Source organism: Rhinoderma darwinii, chromosome 5 (assembly GCF_050947455.1).
Source record: "Rhinoderma darwinii isolate aRhiDar2 chromosome 5, aRhiDar2.hap1, whole genome shotgun sequence".
In the NCBI taxonomy this organism is placed as follows: domain Eukaryota; kingdom Metazoa; phylum Chordata; class Amphibia; order Anura; family Rhinodermatidae; genus Rhinoderma; species Rhinoderma darwinii.
In genome coordinates this window covers 256652270-256675316 of record NC_134691.1, presented here as the reverse complement: position 1 = coordinate 256675316, position 23047 = coordinate 256652270, and the positions used below count along the sequence as shown (strand labels likewise).

The 23047-nt window shown below is 41.2% G+C and overlaps 1 protein-coding gene across 3 annotated transcripts in view; it reads left to right on the top strand.

Annotated features, from left to right (window-relative positions):
- The window catches only part of TPK1 (thiamin pyrophosphokinase 1), a 682711-nt gene that overhangs the window by 480566 nt on the left and 179098 nt on the right, over positions 1-23047 (top strand). For all 3 annotated transcript variants that reach the window (XR_012847973.1, XR_012847974.1, XM_075828584.1), the window contains exon 8: positions 1214-1325. Coding sequence is in view for 1 of the 3 variants with exons in the window: in XM_075828584.1 (XP_075684699.1) it covers positions 1214-1325 (112 nt within the window). In the remaining 2 variants the exon portion in view is untranslated. The remainder of the gene's footprint in view (positions 1-1213; positions 1326-23047) is intronic.

Genomic DNA, 23047 nt, shown 5'->3' with positions numbered 1-23047 from the left:
ACATGTAGCACAGGTAGAGAGCCGTACAGTACATGTAGTGCACGTAGAATGCAGTACAGGTAGCGCAGGTAGAGAGCAATATAGTACAGGTAGATAGCAGTACAGTGCATGCAGCAAGGATGAAGAGCTGCACAGTACATGTTGTACAGGTAGGGAGCAGTACAGTACATGTAGTACAGGTAGATAGCAGTACAGTGCATGCAGCACGGGTGGAGAGCTGTACAGTACATGTCGTACAGGTAGAGAGCATTACATGATGTAGTACAGGTAGATAGTAGTATAGTACATGCAGCATGGGTGGGAGCAGTATATTACATGTAGTAAAGGTAGAGAGCAGTACAGTACAGGTAGAGAGCATTACATGTAGTACTGTACTGTACCACAGTGAGGCGCTACTAGTCAGCCAATCAGAGCATGTACTTCAGTAATCGTGCGCTAACTGATTTCATTCTACTTGTCAATGTAAATTGAATGTGGTTTCACTTTACAATAGACTGAAAAATATCTTTATAAGTTGAAAACATGGTAAGTTGATGCCAATGTAACTTGAGAGACGCTGGTATTGGGACGCTGATCAATATAGGGGTGTATATAATGTTGTTATCTTCGTTTTTAATTAGTAATGACAAGGTAAAGTAAAAAACAAATTGTTTTACTTTAATAACATGGACAAATTGATTATAATAATCAATATTTGATCGTCAATATATTTCAATATTTGATTTTCCATATTTCTTATTTCAAAGAAGTCTAGCAGATCAGACCAGTCGCGGGAGAAATACTTTAGTCACACAATGTGCATCTCTAGATATCTGCATGTAAGCAGGGCTATATTGAGCAAGCTATAGTAGGTACTTCTGTAGATCACTGAAGGTACAGGTCTCTCACTGTCCTAAGTCAGCACCTAAAATTTGTTTATTCAACAGAATGAAGAATATTCAAATTAATTTGGGAACCGACCATTATTAATATGCTGCAATAATCCAGGTGAAAAAATTCAGAAGGCCTGAATTGGTGATTTAGCCATAGAATTTAAAAAAAAGACTACATTTGAAGAGAAAAAAAATATTTTCCCCCACACTTAATAATGTATATCTATATACTGGGAAATGACTGCAAAGCAGAGCTATGATTTCAGCTAAGTTACATTTTGTGTAATGAATTACTACTGAATTTTTTTTATGTAATATTATTCTTTTAATAACTTCCACAGGGTAAACACAAGTTACATGTGGCAACAGGAAAAGAAGGGAAATGGTGTGGCCTTATCCCTGTGGGATTACCTTGCAATTGTATAACTACGACTGGCCTGAAATGGAATCTCTGTGAGTAAACTGGTATCTTTTTGATTTTTTTTTTCTGTTAAATTTGCTACATATAGAAAACAGAATAATGACTACTAAGCTGTCCCAGTATTTAAAGGGGCTTTCCCATTACAGACTTTTATGCCATCAAGTTTCCATGACTTACCTTAAAAACCTAAGGATAAACATGCAGTGAAAGCTGTCCAAAAGTAGGCAATCAGAAAGAAAGTTACTTAAAGAGGCTCTGTCAAAGCATTATAAGTGCCCTATCTCCTACATAATTCGATCAGCGCTATAATGTAGGTGACAGCAGTGCTTTTTATTTTAAAAAAAACTATCTATTTTCACCACTTTATTAGCTATTTTAGCTTTATGCTAATTAGTTTCTCAATGGACAACTGGGTGTGTTTTACTATTGACCAAGTGGGCATTGTACAGAGGAGTGTATGACGCTGACCAATCGGCGTCATACACTTCTCTCCATTCATTTAGTCAGTGCATAGGGATCCTTTTAGATCCGTATGTGCCGTCTTATACTAACGCATGACAGGTTACAGCGAGATTACGCTTGCTCTGCTGTAACTACCACAGAAACATTATCGAAGTGTCGGGATTGTGAATAGATATCCCGTGGAATGTCTATTCACTGTCTAAACACTTCAGAATCGTTAATGATGGGTTAATGATGGGTACCTTGATGGGTGATAGACAACTTGTTACTCCGAAAAGAAGCTGAATTGATTCTAAAAACTGAGGCACTGGGACCACTTGTTCTTGATGATAGAAACAATCTTGGTGCATTCCTTATGTGAAGTGTAATATAGTAAGATATTGTGAACATCCTCTATTCTATTGTGCAGATTCTATTCCTTTATGATATGTTTTGGTATTATTTTATCTCTTTTTAAAATGGTTATTTTATTAAGGCTGTAATGTTTGTATATAAGGGGATGGCGTGTATTGAAATTCTGAGGCATTGACAAAGCACTGGAACAAGTGAAACGGCTGTAGGCTTGTTTGTTCACTGTTGTTGGCTGGATTTAAAGGGAATGTGTCGCAAATTAAACCTTTTTTTTTTAAGTGTCGTTACTTACACTACCGTTCAAAAGTTTGGGGTCACCCAGACAATTTTGTGTTTTCCATGAAAACTCACACTTATATTTATCAAATGAGTTGCAAAATGACTAGTAAATATAGTCAAGACATTGACAAGGTTAGAAATAATGATTTTTATTTCAAATAATAATTTTCTCCTTCAAACTTTGCTTTCGTCTTGGAATTCTCCATTTGCAGCAATTACAGCATTGCAGACCTTTGGCATTCTAGCTGTTAATTTTCTGAGGCAATCGGGAGAAATTTAACCCCATGCTTCCAGAAGCCCCTCCCACAAGTTGGATTGGCTTGATGGGCACTTCTTGCGTACCGTACGGTCAAGCTGCTCCCACAACAGCTCTATGGGGTTGAGATCTGGTGACTGAGCTGGCCACTCCATTACAGATAGAATACCAGCTGCCTCCCTAAATAGTTCTTGCATAATTTGGAGGTGTGCTTTGGGTCATTGTCCTGTTGTAGGATGAAATTGGCTCCAATCAAGCGCTGTCCACAGGGTATGGCATGACGTTGCAAAATGGAGTGATAGCCTTTCTTATTCAAAATCCCTTTTACCTTGTACAAATCTCCCACTTTACCAGCACCAAAGCAACCCCAGACCATCACATTACCTCCACCATGCTTGACAGATGGCGTCAGGCACTCTTCCAGCATCTTTTCAGTTGTTCTGCGTCTCACAAATGTTCTTCTGTGTGATCCAAACACCTCAAACTTCGATTCGTCTGTCCATAACACTTTTTTCCAATCTTCCTCTGTCCAATGTCTGTGTGCTTTTGCCCATATTAATCTTTTCCTTTTATTAGCCAGTCTCAGATATGGCTTTTTCTTTGCCACTCTGCCCTGAAGGCCAGCATCCCGGAGTCGCCTCTTCACTGTAGACGTTGACACTGGCGTTTTGCGGGTACTATTTAATGAAGCTGCCAGTTGAGGACCTGTGAGGCGTCTATTTCTCAAACTAGAGACTCTAATGTACTTCTCTTGTTGCTCAGTTGTGCAGCGGGGCCTCCCACTTCTCTTTCTACTCTGGTTAGAGCCTGTTTGTGCTGTCCTCTGAAGGGAGTAGTACACACCGTTGTAGGAAATCTTCAGTTTCTTGGCAATTTCTCGCATGGAATAGCCTTCATTTCTAAGAACAAGAATAGACTGTTGAGTTTCTCATGAAAGCTCTCTTTCTCTAGCCATTTGGAGAGTTTAATCGAACCCACAAATGCAATGCTCCAGATTCTCAACTAGCTCAAAGGAAGGTCAGTTTTATAGCTCCTCTAAACTTCAAAATGGTTTACAGCGGTGCTAACATAATTGCACAAGGGTTTTCAAGTGTTTTCTAATCATCCATTAGCCTTCTAACACAGTTAGCAAACACAATGTACCATTAGAACACTGGAGTGATGGTTGCTGGAAATGGGCCTCTATACACCTATGTAGATATTGCATTAAAAACCAGACGTTTGCAGCTAGAATAGTCATTTAGCACATTAACAATGTATAGAGTGTATTTCTGATTAATTTAATGTTATCTTCATTGAAAAAACTGTGCTTTTCTTGCAAAAATAAGGAAATTTCTAAGTGACCCTAAACTTTTGAACGGTAGTGTATTTCTATTATATTTTTTACGTTTTTTGCTGTATTTATTTATTTTTTCCGTATGGTGGAAAGTATTAAAAATTAAATAATAATTTGACATGTTTTCCAATGTTGGCCACCAGGGGGAGCACTTCCCAGAATTACAGCAAGGTGAATAAGGCAAAGCAACCTGACTCACAGCTGCTGTAAATGTGGAAGGGAACCTCACCCCCCCCTCCCACAAGCCAGGAAAAGGTGTCTTCAAATTGCTAAGCAGTGTCCGGCAACCATAATGGGTGTGATTCTGCAGCTGGAAGAAGTTATAGGACACACCAAAAGGCTAAGTGTATGTTCACACGCTCACTAAACAAAGGGAAAACAGCTCCTGATTTTCAGCCATTCTTTAATCAAACTCGCGTTTTTTAACGGCCGTTTTTGGAGCTGTTTTTCTATAAAGTCAATGAAAAACGGCTCCAAAAACGTCCCAAGAAGTGATGTGCACTTCATTTTGGTCGGCTATCTTTTTACGTGCCGTTTTTGGAAAACTACCACGTAAAAAACGCCCTGTCGGAACAGAACGCCGTATTTCCCATTGAAACCAATGGGCAGATGCTTGTAGGCGTTCTGCTTCCGATTTTTCAGCTGAAAACATTGTGTGTGACCATACCTTTAGGGTATGTGCACACGCTAACTGCATTTACGTCTGAAATGACGGAGCTGTTTTCAGGAGAAAACCGCTCCATCATTTCAGACGTAATTGCTCGTACTCGCGTTTTGCGAGGCGTCAATTACGGCCGTAATTTGGAGCTGTTCTTCATTGAATTCAATGAAAAACGGCTCAAATTACGTCCCAAGAAGTGTCCTGCACTTCTTTGCCGAGGCTGTTATTTTACACGCCGTCTTTTGACAGCGACACGTAAAATTACAGGTCGTCGGCACAGTACATCGGCAAACCCATTCAAATGAATGGGCAGATGTTTGCCGACGTATTGGAGCCGTCTTTTCAGGCGTAAATCGAGGCGTAAAACGCCTCGTTTACGCCTGAAAATAAGTCGTGCAAAAAAACACATAAAAAAACGCTTGATTCCACTTGATTTTGCGTGTTTGGGGGATTTGTGTGTGTGTGTGTGTGTGTGGGGGGGGGGGGTGCTCGCCGCTGATTCTTCAAAACAGCTGATAAGCGGCTATGAAGTATCAGCGGCGCCCGTGCACACTCCGCTCTGGCACACACACACACACTGGAAAAGTCTTAAAGGGGTCGTCCAGGAGAACATGGCGCCGCACCTGTCCTCAGGTCGTGTGTGGTATTACAGCTCTGTCCTATTCCCTTCAATGGACGTGAACTGCAATACCAGACACAACCTGAGGACAGGTGCGGCGCTGTGTCTCCAATCTGGACACCCCTTCTGTCCTGAGATGACCCGACGGGGGAGGCGGGTTTCAGAGCCACCCACCGCCATCACTGCAGACAGAACCATACAACTACGGCATGAGGGCAAGGCTTGTCCTGAGTGCACTGTCTCTTGTTATGGACAGATTTATAGTCACATGAACCCCGTCTGATGAATCGGTAACCTAGGTCCGATCACATGACAGAGGAGGAGAATCGGGGATTTCCCTTGTTTTGGTATTGTTACAATAGTAGCCTGCAGCATCTCGGCCGGGAGGCTTCCTCTAGCTATTGCTACATTAAAAATACGAGCTAAGTAAGGGGTCAGAATAGATTCGTTAAATTTGTAATATTCAGATGAAAACCCATCCGGCCCCGGGACCTTACCTGGTTTACCTAATTTTATAACTTTAGACATCTCGTCCGGTAGAATAGGAGCGTTTAGCTGCTCTAGTTGAAGAGAAGTTATTTTAGGCAGTTGAATCTGATCTAGAAATATATCTATTGCCTCTGCCGTAGGTGGCACTATACTGGAATCGTCTTGTAAATTGTATAATTTGGAGTAGAACTGGCTAAACCTATCCGCTATCCCTTGGGGATTCGAGATTTTTGGCTCACTCCCTTCCGCTATCAAAAACGGTATCCTCGACTTCTGCCGTTTTTTTTTAACCCTATTCGCCATATATTTACTCGCCTTATTGTGTGAGGTGTAGTATGTCATGCGGAGGGAGGTCAAACTTCTGTCAAAGTCTGCTATCAGTATTTCTCTCAATTCCCGCCTTAATTTAGCCAGGGCATCATGGATCGGGGGTCACGAGAGCGGGGGTCTGTGAGATAAAGAGTGGGAAATGCAGAGACACAGACCTTACCTGCAGTACAGCTGGTCTTTAAGATGGCGCCTGCTCTCTCCCTGCAAACAGCTGCTCTGTTCTGTGTGACTCTGACCTGCGTCTGCGCAGTACAGAGCCAGAGAGCAAAGTCAATGGAACGGCTCCCGTTCATTGACTCCTATGCATTGTAGCTGCCATATTCCATCTCTGAATGTGTCGTTAATCGACACATACAGAGATGAAAAACAAAATGGCAGCCCCCATAGTGAAGTAAAAGTTAGAAAAAAGTAAAACACAAGCACACACATAAATAAAATATTTTATAATAAAACTCTAAATGCAAATTGATATCAAATTATTTTTTTTCGTGACACTCGTCCTTTAAAGGCTTAATTGGCTTTTAATAAAGGTTAACTTTTTACCATACAACTGCTATGTAACCTGTATACATAGAAGTTGTATAATTCTCTCACAGCCGAATCCGTCAGTTCAGCTGAACTGATGGCTCAGCTGAGAGCGGGTCCTGCGTGTCTCTCATACACAGGGTCCAGCTAATATCGATCACATCTAAGTTCATAACTTAGATGCGATCAATATTATTGGAATCCTGTGTGTCAGAGACACGCATGACCCGCTCTCGGATGAGCTGTCCATTCAACTGAACAGGCTGAGAGAGAATGATACAGCTTCTGTACAGAATACATATATTTATATATATAAAAACATTTATTTTTTATAAAAGTCCATTTGAAAGTTGCTTAAAAACACATAACACATGGATTTAATTAAAAAAAATCCTTTCAAAGGTGTACATAGCCTTTAACTAAAACCTTGTATGGCTCTGCGGTTACATAGGGTTCTGATGTCGGACACAGCAGTGCTGGTATGTTTTGTATGCTCGTGTATAACAAAGTTATTGCTGACAGAATACAGGGAGGAAAAAAAGTCTTAATGGGCAAATTCCATAAGGGGTGAATGTTGGAGGCTTTGTATAATTTTCTGTTCCTGAGACTGAAAAATGAATGTGAATGGCCATTTGAGTGGAAGTTATATAATCTAAACAGGGGTCTCAAACTCGGCCGGGTAAGTGGGCCACATATAGAAAATGTGAAGTTGACGGGCTGCATTACTTTCAAATTGCATACAATACATAATTATTGTTAATCAATTACTTATTTGAACTACTATAATAATACTACTTTACTATAACAATACTACATTACTATAATAATAGCGCTAGGTTTAAACTTAACAGAAATTTGCGAGTGTACTCCTCGTACTTATTTCAAAAATCCAGTTTTACAGTTTAAGTGTCGCTATATGCAGTCCGGCGGCTCAGTTGGCAGCATTTGGCATACTCACAAATGTCAAGATTAGGCAGACCCTTTTTAGATAGTGACCACAGAGCCCTCTATAGACAATGCCACAGTGCCCTCTGTAGATAATGCCACAGTACCCTCTGGAGATAATGCTACAATGCCCTCTGTAGATAATGCCACATACCCCTGGATAATGCCACAGTGCCTTCTGTTGATAATGCCTCAGTGCCCTCTGTAGATGCTGCCACAGTGCCCTCTGTAGATGCTGCCACAGTGCCCTCTGTAGATGCTGCCACAGTGCCCTCTGTAGATGCTGCCACAGTGCCCTCTGTAGATGCTGCCACAGTGCCCTCTGTAGATGCTGCCACAGTGCCCTCTGTAGATGTTGCCACAGTGCCCTCTGTAGATGCTGCCACAGTGCCCTCTGTAGATGCTGCCACAGTGCCCTCTGTAGATGCTGCCACAGTGCCCTCTGTAGATGCTGCCACAGTGCCCTCTGTAGATGCTGCCACAGTGCCCTCTGTAGATGCTGCCACAGTGCCCTCTGTAGATGCTGCCACAGTGCCCTCTGTAGATGCTGCCACAGTGCCCTCTGTAGATGCTGCCACAGTGCCCTCTGTAGATGCTGCCACAGTGCCCTCTGTAGATGCTGCCACAGTGCCCTCTGTAGATGCTGCCACAGTGCCCTCTGTAGATGCTGCCACAGTGCCCTCTGTATATGCTGTCACAGTGCCCTCTGTAGATTCTATCATAGTGCCATCTGCAGATGCTGCCACAGTGCCCCCTGCAGATAATGCCATACACACCCCCAGTAGATAGCTCCATTGGGGCTCCCTCTAGGAGTGGAATCCCCAGCCAGAGCGTTGCCGACGCTTTGGCCAGGGATTCCTCTACTGGAGGAGCCCCTGACATCATTGTCCATAAATATATGGCCAGAGATGTTAGGGGCAACCCCAGAGCTGGAGTCCCGGGCAGAGCGCTAGTAGCGCTCCTACTGGGACTCCAACTGTGCTTCAGACATCACTGTCCATCTCTGGGGAAGCCCTAGACATCGCTGTCCATATGTGGACAGTGATGTCAGGGGATTCCACAGAGTCCCCGAGCAGAGGTCATGCTAGCGCTCTGCCTGGGACTCCGGCTCTGGGGAAGCCCCAGACATTGTGTGTCCATATATGGACAGCTATGTCAGGGAATTCCACAGAGTCCCGGAGCAGAGCCTATACTAGCGCTCTGCCCGGGACTCCGGCTCTGCCAGACATTGCATGTCCATATATGGACAGCGATGTCAGGGGGATTCCACAGAGTCCTGGGACAGAGCCTATAATAGCGCTCTGTCCTGGACTCTGCTCCGGGGAAGACCCTGACAGCACTGTCCATATATGGACAGTGATATCAGGGAATTCCACAGAGTCCCGGAGCAGAGCCTATACTAGCTCTCTGCTCGGCACTCTGGCTCTGGGGAAGCCCTAGACATCGCGTGTCTATATATGGACACCGATGTCAGGGGATTCCTCAGAGTTTCGGAGCAGAGCCTATACTAGCACTCTGCCCGGGACTCCACTCTGGGGAAGACCCTGACAACACTGTGGAATTCCCTGACATCGCTGTCCACATATGGACAGCGATGTCCGGAAATTCCACAGAGTCCCGGAGCAGAGAATATACTAGCGCTCTGCCCGGGTCTCCGGCTCTGCCAGACATCGCGTGTCCATATATGGACAGGGATGTCGGGGAATTCCACAGAGTCCCGGAGCAGAGCCTATACTAGCGGCATTGTGTCCCACGGGCCGCAGATAACAGCCTCAAGGGGCCCATACGACACTGTGGGCCGCGTGCTTGAGACCCCTGAGGCTGAGCTATGACTTTTGGACAGTTTTTTTTTATAGTGCACTACTTTGAGTTTTCCAGCATTTTAGCTACTGTTAGATCTGTTGCATTTTGAAAATGTTATATTTGTGGACTTCAGTTGTGACGAATAGATATTTGTCCTGAACCATAATGCCTTTCAGTTTGACACTAAATGGTCCAAGAATTTTCTTGCAGAATTTGAACAAGATGCGATCTATAATACCGCTAATCCTTATTTAAAGCATTTAAAACAATATTTGTGTGATATTGATATTTTCAGCATTTGCTCTGGCACCCCAAAGAGTTTCTAGAATATGTACAATACATTGGTAATAACCATGTGAATATGAAATTCACGAGTAAGTTTGGTGGTAACACCATCACATTTCTAAATGTATTAGTCACTGTAACAAGGGAACTGAGCAGAAATGGCTATCGCAAACCCACAGCTACAAACTCTTTGTTGAGGTTTGATAGCTGCCACCCATTCCATGTTAAAAAGGCCTTACCTTGCAGTCAGTTTCTGAGACTTCGAATAATAAACAGTGATGAGGTGACATTTGAATTACAGGCTGAAGAGCTATTTTAAAAGCTGAAAGATAGGACGATATCCAGATGTGGTTCTATTTACCGCCTGGGACAAGGCAAGAGGTCAAAGTAGAGAACAATTGTTAGGAATATATGGAAGTAAGTGTTAGTGATAATAAAAATAAAAAAAGGGACAAAATATTTGTCTTCTCATTCTGGCATGGTCCAATGGGCAATGTCATAGTCATATAATTTTCGAAACGAACAACAGGTGTGGACATTGCAGGTTCTGCAGTCAAATTAAACGGTCAAGTTACCTGAAACTGGGGGGCTTGGCGGTGGAGGTTGACAGTGTGATTACGTGCAGAACTAATTTTGTTGTGTATGTCGTTATGTGTCCCTCCAGTCTCTTTTACATCAGGAAGACTATCCAGCCGATGGTAAAGAGATTCTGGGAAACACGTATGATCTTTAACCATGGGAGGGCTATCCACGACTCATTGAACATATGCTTACCCACCATGTGGTTAACCCCAGGGAAATTTTATTTTCTGGTCTCAAGTGTATTAAACAGCTCATCTCAGGGGGTAAATAGGTCCTTTAGGTCTGAATGACCATAATAATTTGAGTTCTTTTTTAGCTCCATAGTGTATAACAATACTGTATGGCACTGTGGTAATATTGCAACTGTAAAGACCCGATGTAACCATTTATATGTTTTATATTTTTATAGTAATACTTGTTATGTAATCTAAGTCCTCCCATTTGTATATAAGGGGACGGGGTCTATTGTAACGCCGAGGCCTTGATAAAGCTTGGGTACACGCGAAATGGCTGTAGGCTTGTGTTCCACATCCATGCTGCCTTTTGCTGCATTTTAACTGAATAGTGAGCGCCATGCCTTTTCTCTCTCTCTTCAGTGCATTAGCTACACTATTGCATTTATATTAGAGAATTTGTAAAACAACTACATTGGGCTTGATGGAGATAATTGCTATTTATCATGCATAAACAGTACTGCAGATCATAGGCACAGCTTGTTGCCATTTTCCCTGACCCCCCCCCCCTTGCATTTTTAATCACCCCAGCTTTTATGCCACCCGCAGCTCTCATATGAATGAGTTATGCTATGTTTAAAACAAGCTCAGTGTGCTACTCAAGGAGTGGAATTGGTCATAAAGTGTGTATATGTCACCTCCTCTTTTAAAAACAGCAGTTCTATAATACATGTCAATTCTTATCCGTGCATTTGGTCTAAGTTAAATATTTAACCTGAAGCTTAATCTATTATTGATGACCACCATAGCTGTGATAATGTGACATTTTTTTTGTCACAAGGACTTTACACATCCCATCCGCACCTTTAAATACACCGTATTCAAAATTATTATGCACATTGGATTTAAGTGTCATAAACATTTAATTATTAGTTTTTCAATTAAACTCATTGATGGTATTGTGTCTTAGGGCTCTTTGGATCATTCTAATAAATCTCAGACACCTGTGATAACTAGTTTGCCAGGTGTGCCCAATCAAAGGAAAACGACTTAAGAAGGACGTTCCACATTATTAAGCAGGCCACAGGTTTCAAGCAATATGGGAAAGAAAAAGGATCTCTCTGCTGCCGAAAAGCGTGAAATAGTGCAATACCTTGGACAAGGTATGAAAACATTGGATATTTCAAGAAAACGTAGGCGTGATCATCGTACTGTGAAAAGATTTGTGGCTGATTCAGAGCACAAATGGGTTCGTTCAGATAAAGGCATAATGAGGAAGGTTTCTGCCAGACAAATTAATAGGATTAGGAGAGCAGCTGCTAAAATGCCATTGCAAAGCCTCAAACAGGTATTTGAAACCGCTGGTGCCTCTGGAGTCCTGCGAACCTCAAGGTGTAGGATACTCTAGAGGTTTGCAAGTGTGCATAAAGCTATTATTCAGCCACCCCTAAACAATGCTCACAAGCAGAAACGGTTGCAGTGGGCTCAGAAATACATGAAGACTAATTTTCAAACCGTGTTGTTTACTGATGAGTGCCATGCAACCCAGGATGGTCCAGATGGATGGAGTAGCGGATGGTTGGTGAATGGCCACCATGTCCCAACAAGGCTGCGACGTCAGCAAGGAGGTGGCAGAGTCATGTTTTGGGCTGGAATCATGGGGAGAGAGCTGGTAGGCCCCTTTAGGGTCCCTGACGGTGTGAAAATGACCTCTGCAAAGTACGTAGAGTTTATGACTGACCACTTTCTTCCGTGGTACAAAAAGAAGAACCGTGCCTTTCGTAGCAAAATTATCTTCATGCATGACAATGCACCATCTCATGCTGCATAGAATACCTCTGTGTCATTGGCTTCTATGGGCATAAAAGGAGAGAAATTCATGGTGTGGCCCCCATGTTCCCCTGACCTCAAACCTATTGAGAACCACACTCCATCCTGTGCATATATAAATATTCTCTCTATTGGATGGTTAAGGGAAAAATATATCTAAACAAAGTTTGGTTATCTGTCCCTGCTGCTGTGTATAGTGTTTCATCTACGTAACTTTATTGAATATGTACTGAGTCATTCAAATTTTGTGTATAAACTATAGGTAAATGTACATTTTCTATGCATTCAATGTCTACATTCTGCAGCAATGTTCGAAACGGTCCACTGAATATGCCTATGCAGCTGAATATGTCTGCTATACTAACATTAAATTTTTATTTTTTTTAAGTATACCGCACTATATAATTTTTCTGTTTACAATTGTATTGAAAGTGCTATAGACAGTGGTTTTCGATACAGTTGGGGCTGCATGATACCAACATATACCAAACCAAAGTATCCTAAAAAGACACCCATTTTTGTGGGTATTAAAGTGTATCGGCATGTCAGCGTATACCTCTGATGATTTTCTAGGCATATTCACCGTGGTGTGAATTTAACCTCAAACATGATACTAGTGCATTGGTTTTGACATGTATGTGTGCTCTATTATGTCGCTTTGTGTTTACTAAATATAATTATTGATTTACCTAAATGAGTTGAATTTTTAAGATTTTAGATCAATCACCCATCTTCATATTTTACCATTTTGACTCTTTTAACAAAATTGGAAGCAAAATCAGTACTTACCTGAAGAAAAAAAATAAGACGGTATTTAGGGTTAGATTAATAAAATAAAAAGGAATGTTGCATTTGACTTGCATTGTAATTAGCATTATCCAGAACTCCTTTGTTTTGGTTCGTTGATCAACATATACCCCGAGATCTGAATTTTTATTTTTCTATGAATATAGAAAATTATGGAAGTAATTATAGTTCTGTGCACACAAAAAGTTATTATATTGTAATATTTTTATATAACCTAAAGAGAAAGATGCCAATAGACAAAAGATGTACGAAAAATAGAAAAATACTTTATTCAAGACGACACATAGGTATACAATGATTAAAAAGAATCCACAAACCAACAGGTTAAAAAGGACATACAAGCCATTCAACTCACAAAATGTAAGCAAAGAGTATATGTGAATAAACAGTGTCTGGTGGCATAGTCTAACACTGTATGCGTCTGCAAACTATATACTGCCTGCAAAAGTTACGCAAAGTTAAGTATATATCTACCATATAAAATGGTGTACAGGTAAGTAACAAAATACATATGAAGGTAACAGCAGGAAATAGACAGTGCTGACAATTAGAACAATGTTTAAAGCAAATTGCAATGATTGAGCATACCCATGATAGGTGCCAGAGCTGAGTGCACAGCAAGAAGTCCGCCCCAACGCGCGTTTCGGCGCAAATGCCTTCGTCTGGGGGTCGACGAAGACGAAGGCATTTGTTTGCAGACGCATACAGTGTTAGACTATGCCACCAAACACTGTTTATTCACATATACTCTTTGCTTACATTTTGTGAGTTGCATGGCTTGTATGTCCTTTTTAACCTGTTGGTTTGTGGATTATTTTTAATCATTGTATACCGATGTGTCATCTTGAATAAAGTATTTTTCTATTTTTCGTACATCTTTTGTCTATTGGCATCTTTCTCTTTAGGTTATATATTCATATGTTTTGGATGCTTTGTGGGTACACGCCCCAGGATCTAGCTCATACTTGACCATATGTTTGCTGACGGCTGCATTGTATTTTTCTTGGGCTGACCAGATCCATGCTGTTTCTTTCGGTTATATCATTGTAATATTTTTGTATGTTTGAAGAAAATTAACACCAGAGCCGCCGTTTGGTGCCTTTGTAATGTGGCATCTAATGTAAGATGGCACAATTATTTTTCCGTCATATGTATTCTAATGGAAAAAAAAATGTCTGTATGCCTCTGTATAAGATCTGGGGCGTACAGAAGTACAGTAGGACCCTGTAGACTACCATATTATGGCTTCATACAGCTTGGAGCTTGTACGGAGCCATAATATGTCCACGTACATGAGCACTTAGAAGCGATTTACTTGTCTTCAGTTCTCTTGTCAGACTCATTAGTAACGGGAAGTCCTCCAGGGAATACAATAAATCTTTACAATTCAAAACATGTAATCCCGAAGAGCAATTTAATCTAGAATCACATGATGGTCCAGAATTTTTCTGTGTCTCAAAATAGATGGTAAACCTCTTCAGTGCTGTGAATTTGCTGGTCCGACACCTTGCTAGTCAGTGTGCCAAACTTTTATGATTATACAGTAGTCTGGTTATAGTCCTTACTATATGCCCCAATGATTGGCAATATTTCCTACTCCACAGACTAATCTACAAACGTAAAGTCTATATAACTCTTTTTCATGGTTTATCACATACTCTATTATACAAACTCTTTAATGATAAATACACATAGTTTTCTAATTAAAGTTTTATTGTCACATAGAACTTTATAATCCTACAGTGGTTAATATCCAGTCTATCCCACGATTGTAACATAGATTGTTATTGACACACACGTGATATAAACTTTAAAATGTTTACAAATATCTTTATATAACTTTACAAATATCTCAAATGTTTTACTGCACATTATTTACCTGATCTGTGTTCATTTTGATGCACATTTTGGCTGTTTGTTTTTTTTAGAATTCTTTCTTTTTTGTGTCTGTTTTTAAACCATTATACAGAGCTCTGGTTTTCTTTCACATATGCACTGTGAGGTGTCAGGAGAAATGCTGAGTGAACACCAGGTATCTAGAAAGATACTATCTCTGTGTTAATGAGACCCTGAAATAAAAAGCGTCTGGTCAGCTGGGAGCACAGTGCAGGTGTGAAGAGCAGCATGTTGTCAAGATGCCTATGAGACCTTGAGAGACATGTATATATATTTGGTGCAATTTTTTTTTCCTTGAAATTTACTCAAGTGACATTTATCCTATTTCTTTTTTTAATAAGAAGTTTGTAATTCGTTTTATTTCTTCTTTTACTATATATCTAATATTTATCATCTTCAAAATAGAGGGTCTTTGCCTACTGGGTATTCAGTATTACACTGTGATTTCTCTAAGCTAATAGGAGTCCCCTAGTAATTGACTAGATATCACATCCGAGATATGAAACTTGGAACTTAGACACCATCACTTATTAACTTTTCAGCCTATTTTGCTAAATTTATATAGTTAAAATCCTGTGCAAATATCCAAAGCTCTTTACAATATACCAAACCAGGTATATGGATCTCGCCACAATATCTAATATTTTAGACACAAGGTCAAATCAAAACCTTCCAGCACTTGGAGGACTATGTTCTTTCCAATCATATTAACTTTTGCTTGCATGTCTCACACAGTTTGATTAGGGAATATCCGAGTACTCAGGATTTCTGATCCTTTAATAACTGAGCAAGGGGGTAGTAAATGTCTAGTTTTATACAATACAAAAATCATAGGTATAAGGCAGCCATTACAGGTTGCAAATGGAAGTGGTTTGTAGAATTAAGATCTATTGCTTATGTTGACTTGGATGGAATTATTAAAATACCTAATAAAGTCTCCCCAATCGATCCCAATAGTATCACACAATTTTACAGTGCCATTATTCATTATCATTATCAGTATTAGTAAATCTGCCCCAATGAGTTTACATAATGTGGAATGTGCAGGTTTCTTCTTGCATCAAATATAGCAGTTTTCTATGATATCCCTTTTGGGCACAGATGAACAAGCTCTTATATTCCAGTTTCACTTGGCACCAAAATATGATTAATAGGGCTCATGGAGATGATTATGTGTAAAAACAAAAAATCTAAAATACACAAACGCCTGCTTGAAGTGAACTCACTGTGTGATACGCAGTAAGCCAGCTAACTTCTGTGAAGTATGACAAGGATAAAAATCTACTACAACAACAAAAAAGCGAGCGCGCTCGAACACTGATCTGAGACTACACTGACTTGTACAGAAAACACCATTAGCAACATCCTATTAATGCTCCAACAACCCCCACGAGTGAATATTGAATGTAATGCATTTCGGAAAAAGCATAGGATTTGTTTTTTTTGCTTCTGCTGGCCACTGTACCACTTCTTGTGACGTCACAGTTAGGTACTGACGGAGTTTGAGGCCTCTACCAGCCGGAGCAGCGACTTTCATTTGCGCATTCACCCAACTAAGTTATTTTAGGAATTTTTCTGAATATAGTATAAGATTATCATGAAACCCATCATCACCACCACTGTAGGAGGACTTGAAATAATGGACTGTATTCAGTAGGGAACCGGGAAGGTGTTGCACCACAGAAAAGTAGTTACACTAAATATTTTTCCATTTACAGTTGGTGTAATTTAGCACTGAATGGTGCATCTTCTGTTTATATACAGCATTCGCTCATTGTTGGAGCATTAATAGCATGTTGCTAATTGAACTTTCTGTACAAGTCACTGGAGTCTCAGATCAGTGCTAGAGTGCGGTCACAATTCTAATTTTGGAGATGATTATATACAGGCACAAATTTTCTTGCCGGAAGCCAAATATCGGTAAAGTGCTAACCCTCTTAAAGAAGCACTCCAGGTTTTTTCCCCCTAAATCTAATCCACTCTTGATCAAGCAATGTTAGCAAATTGCTTATACTTCTGTTTGTAATTTCTACTAACCTGTTTCTCAAATGTCGATTTCCGGGTCCATCCGCAATCTGTTTTAAAACATTTCTGTTTATTGGGTTCATATAGTAACGCATACAGCCATCTTGCCTGGCTCTCTGTTCTAGTTCTGAGTGGAGGAAGCGGGTCCCTGTACGTACAAATGCTGAATCACGGGACTGGTTTTTGACTCCCATGCTGCCCCATGGCCCTTGATGCAGGGAGAGTGTCCCCTCTCGCCTTGCTGCTTTTCAAGGGACAGCATTAAAGAGAAGAAGCAGCATATGCCTTCCAGCACATCTGCAGCAGCACAATCTGGTTCAGGGTTCGAATAATAAAAATGGTCTGATGCAGAACCAATATAATAAGCAGTTTGAGATATGTTTTCAACGATGTGGGGGCATTCATAAGTTGTTTTTGTTGTAATTTCTGCAAAAAAGCGGCAGAAAAAAAGTATGCAGCTCTTTGACACAATTTTGTGGTAATTGCGCAAAAAACAAGACTTGCAAGTAACTCATGAATACATTCTTGACTTTATTCTCTGTGCCCACATAGTCTAAATATTTCATATAACGTGCAGAAAATTAGATCTTCGCTAATGAGATAAATTGCTGTGGTAGCAGTGTGTAATTTTATTACCTAAAGTGCTACTAAAGGGAGCACTTGACAATGAACACAGGGTTGAGGTTTTTTTCCAGCAAAATTAGCTTACTCTGAGTAGCAGAGAGGCAGTGGGGTAGTGATTGCGAGGATCATAGTGAATAAGATGTTTTACTGAGAGGAGTGGGGAGTACGTCACTGTATAGTTTACCAGAAGTCAGAGGCGTTCAAGAACACTGAATTCCGGTGCCTCATGTAGCAGGCGGGTAGTCATAGTCCATGTCACGCGATACAGTTGCCTGGAAGTACGGGGATCAAAAACCACACAAGTAAATAACAAAAAAGGAAAAGGAAGTACAATGATCGTATAAAAAGGGTGAGTTTGTAACATGGGTAAAAAGTGCTTCTTTAAAATGTCACTGACTTTTCTACAAACTTTGCATAAATCAATAGTACAAGCGAATATAAGCAACTTTGTTAGAGGAAAAAATCCTTTTTTCTTGAGTTGTAAGGCTCTACCTCCTCAACTCTTCACTCACTCTGAATTCACTGGTAAATCAATTTTCTTAAGACGAAATGGACTATCAGCTCCCTGAAGAATCTAGTTACAGCTGCCCATATAAGTCTATGTAGAGGGGAGGGAAAGGAGGGAGCAGCACTAGAGTGAGAGAGACACAGAGATGCCTCTGCATCTTCCTAGTAAATTTTCCATCTCACCCAAGTGCTGGATTCACAGCTACACTGTCCATTACTGCTGTATGATGTCCTCCATGCCTCTGCAGCATATATATATATATATATACACATACACACACACACACACACACACTTCTCAACATTGAAATTGCAAAACCAAGAGGGGCAAGCAGTAATGTTATGCAAATCAAGGATGTAGCATGTGTTTCTAAGATCTGCAAATCAAATTTGCTAGCGCCTATCTCCGATCTGTGGCATTAGAGAGGGGCATAAAAACCTGATTGAAAGCAAAGTTGTTTAGCTACATTAAACCTCAAATATCGGATCAAGTGGTATGGGATGATTGTGCGATGCCTCCTGTTCGTCTACGTGCCAGGTATCGCCACTTGTTGCAAACTGAGAGACCTTGGTTTATCACACCGACAGATCGCTACGCGCCTAGGCTGAGATGTTAGCACTGTTCAAAGTCGCGTGTCACGGAGTCCCGATTTTGTCATGAACGCAATGATAGCTGGAGATTAGTCTGGAGACCACTTGAGCAACAACATGAAGAGGCCTTCACAAGAGAACGTCACACCAGTCCTACTCCTGGGATTATGGTGTGGAGTGGCATTATGTGTGTTAGCCGGACCCCTCTAGTCTTCATTTCAGGTACACTAACAGCTCGGCGTTACATTGATTTGGTCGTGAAACCAGTAATACGGCCATTTCTTCAAAATGTCCCCGAAGCCGTTTTTCAACAGCACAACGCCAGGCCGTATATTGCTCGTGCTACTGTGAACAGGCTGCATGGCCTAAACGTGCTACCATGTCTTCCATCGAGCACATCTGGGACATCATTGGTCAGTAATTGCAAAGCGAGCTGCCAGCAGCCAATCTTGATGATTTTCGTGCACAAGTGCATTCAGCGTGGCATAACATTCATCAGACAACCATTATTAACCTCATTGATAGCATGCCAAGGCGTGTAAGTGTGTGTATTATTGTGTGTGGCAGTCATACTCGGTACTGATTAAATCAGGATGTTTGGAATATTTAGTTAATTTTTTTTTATCCTCTGTATATCATTAACATGTCTATAGATCCTGCGATTTCCACAATTCCAAAACTTTTCCTTCTTGGTGCTGCAATTTCAATGTTGAGGAGTGTTTATCCAGCTCACTTGTCCGCTTTGCTGTGTAGGTTGGGACAGGGTCAACAGAGAGCAGGGTATTTAATGGCAGATCTATTGTACTGCTGGAGACCTAGGTAAGGCAGGATAGCAACACTATTCGTATAAATAAGGCTCTGTAGGCATCTCCGCATGTCACTCCATGGTCTCTGGGGAAAGGTCTGTACTCCATCACTTCCTGAATACTGTAATAGTCTTTGACATTTCTCCATTAAAGGGAATGTGTCGCTAGAAAAATATTTTTTTTTTAGTTAAACTGTTAGTATATAAATGATTACACATTGTTCTAATTTTTTTAATTTTTTCACAAGTCAGGAAATATTATAATTTAGATTCTAATTTATAACATTTCCATGTGCTGGTCACTAGAGGGAGCAATTCCCAAAATTGCAGCATTGGCATGTGGTAAAGCAACCTCATTGCTTTATGCTGCAAAATTGGAGAAGACACACTCGCTCTAGTGTCCTCAAACAATCCCCCCTCCTTTATCCTGGCTAGTGCCAGGAGAAAGGATGAGGTTGAATGTTCAAACCTCCTACACGGTGTGCCACCATTTTTTGAGCGAATGCACAGTGTAGGATTTTTATATACAGTGGTAATCAGACAGTATAACACGAACATACACACACATCACATACACAAACATAACTTACCTGCTCCTGCCGCCGCAGCTGTCACTGCCGCTGTCTCTGCTCCCTCCGTTCCTAGTCCTTGCTTCTGAACATATGGACGGAAGCCGCGACCGTAAGTAGTCATCTTACTGTCCGGCCGCGGCTTCCGGTCCACATGAAAATGGCGCCGGATGTCGCTCTACCGAAGACCTTCCTTTTGGACTGTGTGGGAGCAGCGCATATGCCGTTCCCACACAGACGGCGTACGCTATAGTGAATGGAACGGCTCCCGTTCGCATTCTCTATGGGGATGTATGTGCCGTATTCCATCTCTGTATGTGTCGTTAATCGACACAGAGATGAAAAAAACAATGGCAGCCCCCATAGAGAAGTAAAAGAGAGAAAAAAGTACAACACAAAAACACAAATAAATAAAATTTCTTTTAATGACATACTAAAAGCAATAACATATATAAAAAAATAATTTTTCGTGACACCTTCCCTTTAACTCCCATTAATTGCAGCTGTACTAAAGCACACACCCTGCTGCAATGTCTATACATACAGTGCAGCAAGGAAGAAAGTGTCTCCAATATGGCCGCCCCCTGGGAATTTTTAAAAATGAAAAATAAATGTCTGCAACATAAAAAAAAAAAAAAGGCCCCATGCACACGAACGTGCTTTTGCGGCTGCAATTCCCCCGAAAGAATTGCGGCCCCATTCATTCCTATGGGGCCATGCACACGACCGTGGTTTCCACGGTCCGTGCATGGCCCCGGAGCACGGACCGCAGAAAGAACGGGCAAGCCTTATTACGGCTGTGTTCTGTGGTCCAGGCTCATTGTAAGTAATGGCCGCGGCCATGTGCACAGCCCACGATTTTCGAGCTGCTCGTGGCTTACCTGGCGGGTCGACCCGAAAATCACGGCCGTGCACATGGCTACGGTCGTGTGCATGAGGCCTAACACATTATTTTATACATACTGCCGGGGCTATGAATCAAAATACTCAGAAAACGGTTCACACATAAGTGACAAACTGCTGAAATCAGCATGTCTGTCACTACATTATATTGCCCTCAGCTAAGGCAGCATAATGTGGATGACAGGTTCCCCTTAAATCTAAATAATGAAACTGAATATAATTAAATATATGAGACATTCTCTTTGAGTCCTGAATTTGATGGCACCTAATAGAACACAGCCATCTCCAGGGTGAGGCTGTTAGTCACAACGTGATATGACTAATGTAACACAGAGCTAAAAGGATGATGTTTTTGTCAATAAAGCTGCAAAAGCAACATCCAGTTTAAGCGGAGTGTTCCAAAATACACTTTCTTTCGTAAAGAAAAGAAAAATTAACCCAATTTTTTTTTTTAAAATAATCAAAACCACTCCAGTCCATTTTTACATTCATAGTTCTTCTTCGATAAAAATAGATACTCTGTACACCATGAAGGTTTTCCCATTTTGCTGTAATGGGTCCTTCAATAAAATACACACATTTGGTGTTAATAATAATAATATTTTTTTATTTATATAGCACCAACGTATTCCGCAGCACTTTACAGTTCAGGGGGTATATTGTACAGACAAAATGAGACATTACATATTGACAAAACTAAATTACAATTTAAACAAGAGGAGTGAAGACCCTGCTCGCAAGAGCTTACAATCTGTGAGGAAATAAGGGAGACACAAAGTGTAAAAAAATGCTTAAAGTGTAGCTAAAAGTTTGACAAACTTCTGACATGCCATAGTGACGTCAGAAGTTTGGATTGGTGGGGGTCCGAGCACTGAGACCCCCACCAATCGCTAGAATGAAGCAGTTGCCACTTTGTGTCTGTTCGGCTGTTTCCGCTTTTTTTTTTGTATCGGAGTACAGGCTCATAGACTTTCTATGAGTGCGTACACAATTCATTTATTTACGGAAAAAGCCGAATGGACAAGAAGCGGCTGAGCGCTCATGCGAGCGCTTCAGCTGCTTCGTTCTAGAGATTGGTTGGGGTCTCCGTGCTCGAACCCCCACCAATCCAAACTTCTGACATGTCACTATGATATGTCAGAAGTTTGTCAAACGTTTAGCTACACTTTAAGTACAATGGTCCAGCCATCTTTTATACACATGGGGTGGTACACATAAAGCTGCATGAGCCGGTCACCAGCCAGTGTCACTGTATGACGAACATGAAGCATGTTAGGGTGGATTCACACGAGCATGTTCGGTCCGTAAGGGACGGAACGTATTTCGGGCGCAAGTCCTGGATCGAACACACTGCAGGGAGCCGGGCTCCTAGTATCATAGTTATATAAGACGCTAGGAGTCCCTGCCTCGTTGCGGTACAACTGTCCCGTACTGTAATCATGTTTTCAGTACGGGACAGTAGTTCCACGGAGATGCAGGGACTCCTAGCGTCGTAGATAACTATGATGCTAGGAGCCCGGCTCCCTGCAGTGTGTTCGGTCCGGGACTTGCGGCCGAAATACGTTCCGTCCTTTACGGACGAACATGCTCGTGTGAATCCAGCCTAAGGGTGCAAGGAGTGGGGGGATACTGCTGAATGAAGGGGCCTCATTACTAATGTGAAGCGGGACCAGGGAAAGGAATTAGAATAGGGAATGTTATAGGCCTGTCTAAAAATGTGTTTTCAGGGAACTTCTAAAATTGTGGAAGTTTAGAATTCATCTGATTGTCTGGGGTAGTGAATTCCAGAGTTGATATAGTCTGAAGAATTAGAGGATTACGTTAACTGGTACATTTCATTGGTTATACCCACTACATAGTCTTCTTCCATTCTTCCAATCTAATGTCTGTGAAATCTCTTCATTATAATGGTACCAAAATGAACCTTATGGATTGTGTCAGAAAATAAAAAATGTATGTAGAGTGTGAAGTAAGAAAAACAGTGGGCAGATTTACTATTTGTGCTCCACCAGAATTTATTATTGATTTCTGGCCAAAAAACAGATGTTTGAGCCTCACTAGACACTTTTTTTTAAAAAGTGTATAGAAAAGGGGATTTGGC